Source organism: Osmerus eperlanus, chromosome 25 (assembly GCF_963692335.1).
Source record: "Osmerus eperlanus chromosome 25, fOsmEpe2.1, whole genome shotgun sequence".
NCBI classification, from domain to species: domain Eukaryota; kingdom Metazoa; phylum Chordata; class Actinopteri; order Osmeriformes; family Osmeridae; genus Osmerus; species Osmerus eperlanus.
The window spans coordinates 8,628,485-8,634,744 of NC_085042.1; the positions used below are offsets into that span (position 1 = coordinate 8,628,485).

The 6,260-nt window shown below is 50.7% G+C and overlaps 1 protein-coding gene across 1 annotated transcript; it reads left to right on the plus strand.

Moving 5' to 3' along the window:
- The first annotated feature begins 6 nt into the window (after nucleotides 1-6).
- LOC134012181 (ankyrin-1-like) lies at nucleotides 7-5,471 on the plus strand. Its single transcript, XM_062451917.1, has 9 exons — nucleotides 7-64; nucleotides 298-526; nucleotides 1,059-1,187; nucleotides 1,355-1,474; nucleotides 1,667-1,751; nucleotides 3,365-3,439; nucleotides 3,622-3,753; nucleotides 3,999-4,157; nucleotides 4,320-5,471. The coding sequence occupies exons 2-9, from the start codon at nucleotides 383-385 to the stop codon at nucleotides 4,394-4,396; spliced, it is 921 nt and encodes a 306-aa protein (XP_062307901.1). The 5' UTR covers nucleotides 7-64; nucleotides 298-382; the 3' UTR covers nucleotides 4,397-5,471.
- The last annotated feature ends 789 nt before the right edge of the window (nucleotides 5,472-6,260 follow it).

A 6,260-nucleotide genomic window follows, 5' to 3' on the forward strand; every position in this document is an offset into this window, starting at 1 on the left:
ACCGGCACCACCAAACTCGTCTACTCCAAAGACTGCGCCAGCTTCACACCAACGTGTCGGCGAGGTACGTCCACCTCTGACCTCTGACACCAACACAAGAGAGAGAGAGAGAGAGATACAGAGAGAGAGACAGAGAGACAGAGAGAGACAGAGATACAGAGAGAGAGATACAGAGAGAGGGAGACAGAGAGAGAGAGAGAGAGAGAGAGGGAGGCAGAGAGAGACAGAGAAAAGGACAGACAGAGAGAGAGACAGAGAGATGTTTCCAGAACGTTCCACATGTTGTCGTGGTTCCAGGTTCTGGCTGTCGGACTGTCCCCGGACGGCCGAGGCCGTGTCGTTCGCCAACCTGCTGTACCGCGAGCTGTCGGCCGTGCCCTACATGGCCAAGTTTGTGGTGTTCGCCAAGATGAACGAGGTGCGTGAGGGCCGCCTGCGATGCTACTGCATGACGGACGACAAGATGGACAAGACCCTGGAGCAGCACGAGAACTTCACAGAGGTGGCCCGCAGCCGAGATATCGAGGTCAGGGGGGCCGAGGGTCAGGGGGGCTGGGGGGGGTTTAATGAGTGGAAGATTTAGGTGAGATGCTTAACGTATGTGTGTGTGTGTGTGGGGTGTGTGTGTGGTTTGGTTTGTATGTGTGTGTGTGTGGTATGGTGTGTGTGTGGTATGGTGTGTGTGTGTGGTCTGGTGTGTGTGGTATGGTGTGTGGTATGGTGTGTGTGTGTGTGGTCTGGTGTGTGTGGTATGGTGTGTGGTATGGTGTGTGTGGTCTGGTGTGTGTGGTCTGGTGTGTGTGGTCTGGTGTGTGTGGTATGGTGTGTGTGTGTGGTCTGGTGTGTGTGGTATGGTGTGTGTGGTATGGTGTGTGTGTGTGGTCTGGTGTGTGTGGTCTGGTGTGTGTGGTATGGTGTGTGTGTGTGGTCTGGTGTGTGTGGTCTGGTGTGTGTGTGTGGTCTGGTGTGTGTGGTCTGGTGTGTGTGGTATGGTGTGTGTGTGTGGTCTGGTGTGTGTGGTCTGGTGTGTGTGGTATGGTGTGTGGTGCCCCCGGCAGGTGATGGAGGGCATGCCGCTGCACCTGGAGTGTTCAGGGAACCTGGTTCCTGTGAGGAAGGCTACCCAGCAGCCTCGCTGCTTCAGCTTCCAGGCCTTCAAAGACAACAGGCTCCCCGTCTCTGTCAAGGTAGGTTCCTGCTGCTGCTGTAGCTCACCCTGTCTCTCCTCTCTCTCCTTCTCTCTCTCTCTCTCTCTCTCTCTCTCTCTCTCTCTCTCTCTCTTTCTCTCTCTCTCTCTCTCTCTCTTTCTCTCTCTCTCTCCCCCTCTCCCTGACGGTCTCCTGTGGGTCTCCAGGTGAGAGACAGCAGTAAGGAGCCGGCTGGTTTCCTCTCCTTCCTGAGAAAGACCACAAAGTATGAAGACAGCCAGCATGTTCTCTGCAACCTCAATGTCACCATGCCCCCCTGTATCAAGGTAACGTTACCATGTCACCATGTCACCATGGGGATTTGAATCAGCGACCTCTTGACATGCAGTCAAAAGCTCTAACCACTGAGCTAAACCTACCTCGAAGATCCACCTATTGGATATATCTATATTGTATTTATAGTATTCTGCCTACATTACGTCAACGTTTTCGCTGTGGTGCCTGTTTGTGATTGGCAGACGGCGGGAAGTGAGGACCGCAGGCGAACTTTGACCCCTTTGGCCCTGAGGGAGCGATACAGTGGCCTGACTGAACCAGCCATGGGTAAAGGCCTCTCATTGGTCACCGGGTCACCTACAGCCCCCCCCCCCCTCCCAGCGCCCACCCCAGCGCCCCACCCCCAGCACCCCACCCCAAAATCCCCACCTTCAGATTCCATGAGCCCTGTCCATGCCCTCACTCACAACTCACCGTTTAACCTGTTTACGCTCCTGTTTCGCCCGCGAGACAAAAATGCTGCCTCCCCCTTCCTTAGTTACGACGCACTAAATTCTAAAAAATATATTTTTTAGACGCTACACATGTTATACATCGTTGGAAAGCTACGATTCTTGTGCTTCCATTGAAATAAACCAATTCAAGATCAAGTCGCAATAGCAAGCAAAGTCAACGTCTTTTTCCGGTGAACATTCCTTCAACAATGCCAAAGAAAAAAGTTGTACTCACCCTAAGTTGTTCAAATAGGTCCAGGTGTGCAAATCATGCCATCAAAACTTGATCTGCTAAGTCCCAAGGGTTCAAAGTATCTAACCATGTAAAGTAATTCGTCCAAATACAATGTTTTACGTTCATGAATAGCCATTATCCTTTGTTTCATTATGCAAGTTAGCCGACGGAAGAAACAACTTGTTCACATAAAAGTGTTATTTTCTCCGATTTATCAACGGAGTATTTACAAAATGAAGGTCTCAAAATGTCCGTTGAACCCTCCCCTTTTGATTGACACCTTGTTCGACCCAATAGGAGCTTCCATGCCCCGTTGACAGCCCTCTAAAGCCAACTAGGTCTGTGCGTCCTGCCCCCCCCCGCCCCCCCCCCCCACACTCGTTCTAAACAAATTTCTCGAACTGGCTTCGACTGGCTCTGAAATTAGCTCGTTAGCCTTGTAGCTGACAGCTAGCTGAAAATGCCAATACCTCATTTGTATGCGTCTGTGGAGCCTTCAAAATAACAGTCGATTGCGCAATATGGTTGACAGAATCAGTGTTCTTTGTGCGCCAATCCTTGGAATCAGATAAAGCACTCCAATGTGTTCATGCTTCAGTTTTTGTGTTTCAGTATTACTAATTAGGGATTTAGCTATTATATATGATATTTCTAAGTACCAGAGATGGGCCAGAGATAACAATTATGAAAAATAATACCTTTTTATTTGACCTTGACCTTGGTTACAAAGGGTCATTTTGGAGTCTCCAAAAGACCCTTTTAGAAAATTCCTGGATGTACTCTTATAAAAACATGTGTCAAATATGAATATATTGTGGTATTATGTTTGACTTTTGATTTGAATTGGGTAAGGCTTCAACCTGTGGTCCAATTTAGTCTTCCAGATAATACCTACCACCTCTAGGCCTCTTCAGGCCTCTGTTTTCAAAACAAAATCTAGGCGGAAATAGAAATTTTCACTTTCCTTGTGTTCAAGCTTCTATTACTCAACACTAGAAGGACTGACAGGGGTCCTGACAACAGGGGACATAACTTCAGAGTGTCAGCTTTCAAAAGAGATCATTTACATGCATGTACTCCAAATGGTTCAAGAACAGCTTCCAATTTACTTTGGGTATGCTGTTTAGGCGTTTTCAGGCAAATTTAACAGGAACATGAAAAGGTTAACACCTTCCCATGTTAAAGTGTCAGTTGTGGTTTGGTCTCTGCAGCATCAATGAGCGCCATGGAAAGGACTGAACTGAAGATGGCTTTGATAGCTGAGCAGTTGGGACTGAGCTGGGCTGGTGAGTGAATGAGTGTGTGTCTGTGCTTGTGTCTGTGGGTCTGTCTGGTGCTTGTGTCTGTGGGTCTGTGTCTGTGCTTGTGTCTGTGGGTCTGTGTCTGCTGTGTAGCGACTAGCTAATGAAGAGACTTCTCCTTCCTCTCCACACCCATCTCTCCTCCACCACCTCCTCCTCCTGGCCAGAGCTGGCCAGAGAGCTGCAGTTCAGCGTGGACGACATCAACAAGATACGCGTGGAGAATCCCAACTCCCTATTGGAGCAGAGCTCCACCCTTCTCAACCTATGGGCGACCCGCGAGGGCAAGAGAGCCAAGAGTGAGTAGCAGAGATCCCGCCCCCCTCTCCCCCATACTCCCGTCTGATTGGTTGCTGGGCCTGTCTGTCGGGGACGGGCCAGTCCCAGGTTGTTTTCACTGTCCCATTTCCTGTGCTTGTCTCTGGACTCTTCTCCCATTTCCTGTGCTTGTCTCTGGACTCTTCCCTCCATCTCTCCCTCCATCTCTCTCATTGTGTCTTTTCTCCGTCTCCCTCCCTCCCTCCGTCTCCCTCCCTCTGTGCAGTGGAGAGTTTGTACACAGCTCTGAAGAGCATCGACCGCATGGACATCGTCAACATGCTGGAGGGTCCGGGCCCCCCGCCCAGCGGACGGCAGGAGGCCCGGGAGCCCAGCCGACGCCGGCACAATGAAAGGGACACCGCCTCCCCGGGCCTGACCAATGGTAAGGTGCCCCCCCCTCATCCCTGGACCCCCAAAACCAGTTAAACACCCCCTACCCCTAAACCCTCCCAGACAAGTACCCCCTCTCTCCTCCTCCTCCCCCCTGCCTCCCCCCCCCCTCCTCCCTCGCCTCTCCCCCTCTGCTCTCCTGTGCCGCTGCCAGGTCGCGTGGCAACACATCTAGAAGGTTCTCTCAACAGCCCTGACAAGGACTCAAGACACTCCAGCTTCCGTCTGTGATAACTGACATGTGTCTGTGATAACTGACATGTGTCTGTGATATCTGACATGTGTCTGTGATATCTGACACGTGTCTGTGATAACTGACACGTGTCTGTGATATCTGACATGTGTCTGTGATATCTGACATGTGTCTGTGATATGTAGCATAGATTTTCATATCAGTGAGTCATTCTCGTAGTTGAATAAAGGTTAGATGAAAAATGTATGAATAATAGATAAGTGGCTTCATTCCTGTCACATCAAACACCCCTGTGGCTCCAATTAAGATCTCTTTAGTTGAATTAATCAAGTGAAATGTTTTGTAATAATAATGCTTTTAATGTTAAATTATGGGATTTATTTGGCGTAGTTTCATGTTCTGTGATAAGATAAGTATGAGCAATTGACTACAAAACCAAGTCAATCTTGCACTGTGGTAAAGTTTAAGTACATAACAACTCCTCATTATAATATCGGATGTGTTAGCATTTCATGTCTACACATTACAGTACAGTTACAGCATAAATGCAGCGTTGGGTGTAGACGTCATTCGAGTCGGTGTCCGCATAGATGGAGGTTGATGTGAAATCCAGTGTGTTTGTGTTGGCTGTGTACCGTGTGGATAAGTGCTGCGACACCTCCGACATGCATCCAGACTGGACCTGCCCTCCGGCCAGTCCTCCTGTTGGTCACCTCAGGCTTTGACACCTTTGTCTCATGGTTTGTTCCCCATGCATAACCTACATCAGATTGACTCCAGTCTCACTCTGGGCCTGGACAGTTGTGAACAGCCCTGGTGTGGACTGGTCTGGACTGGTTTGGACTGGTCCGGGCAGGGCAGGGAGAAGGCGGCCCACCCTTGTGAGAACTGGAGCAATGAGAGGTGATGTAACGATGCATAGACCTGTGGCCATGAGGGAGACAGCAGAGTCCGATCACTGCTGCAGTGAATCTGACACCTGTCTGACCGTCTGTCTGTCTGCTCTCCGCCTGTCTGTCGGACTGTCTGTCTGTCAGACTCCCAAAGGTCTGTCCTTTGAGGCTGAGTGACCAGGTGGTTATACGCTCTTAGCAGACAATCCCTGCAGCCAGCCAGCCCCCCAGCCCCCCAGTCCCCCAGCCAGGGTATTGTCTCTAAACGCTGTTCACTCGATGATGATGACTTGGTTGTTTCAAGAGGATCTCTTACTGACTGAGTTCTGACTGACCCTCCCAGACCCAGCCGATCCCAGCCGATCCCAGCCGATCCTAGCCGATCCCAGCCGATCCCAGCCGATCTCAGGTGATCCCAGCCGATCCCAGCCGATCCCAGGTGATCCCAGGTGATCTCCTTGTCTATGGCTTGAAAAAGCACAACAAGAAGAGGAATCTCCAGTCGAGATGATTTGAGATACTAGACAGTCCTGTGGAGACAGAATCCTCCAGTAGACTAGCACACAAGCAGGGCGGGCTCGTCAAACTCCGCGCGGGTCACTTCCCCTCTCTTAGCTCTGAGACGACATGCTAGGTCGTCATAGAAACGGAGTGGTCAGTACGTAGCAGCAAGGATGAAGCCCAGGTTACTGTAACAGTCCAAATGTTCTCTCTCTCTGCCTGTGTGTGCATGGGGTGGGGGGGTTCTCTCTGGGGGGGCTGGGGGGGACTGAGGGGGGGTCGTTGCACTGTCTGTCCCTCTGGGCTCCCGTACTTGTTCCCTTTGACTATCTGCCCCCCCCTCTCTCTCTCTCTCTCTCTCTCTCTCTCTCTCTCTGTCTCTCTCTTTCTCTGTGTGTTTCTCTGGACATGTCATCTGCAGCCTGGTCTCCTCTTCCTCCTTCTCACTCCTCTCCAAACTCTGACCTCATGCCGACCTCATGTTGACCTCCGGCCCTCATCTTTATAA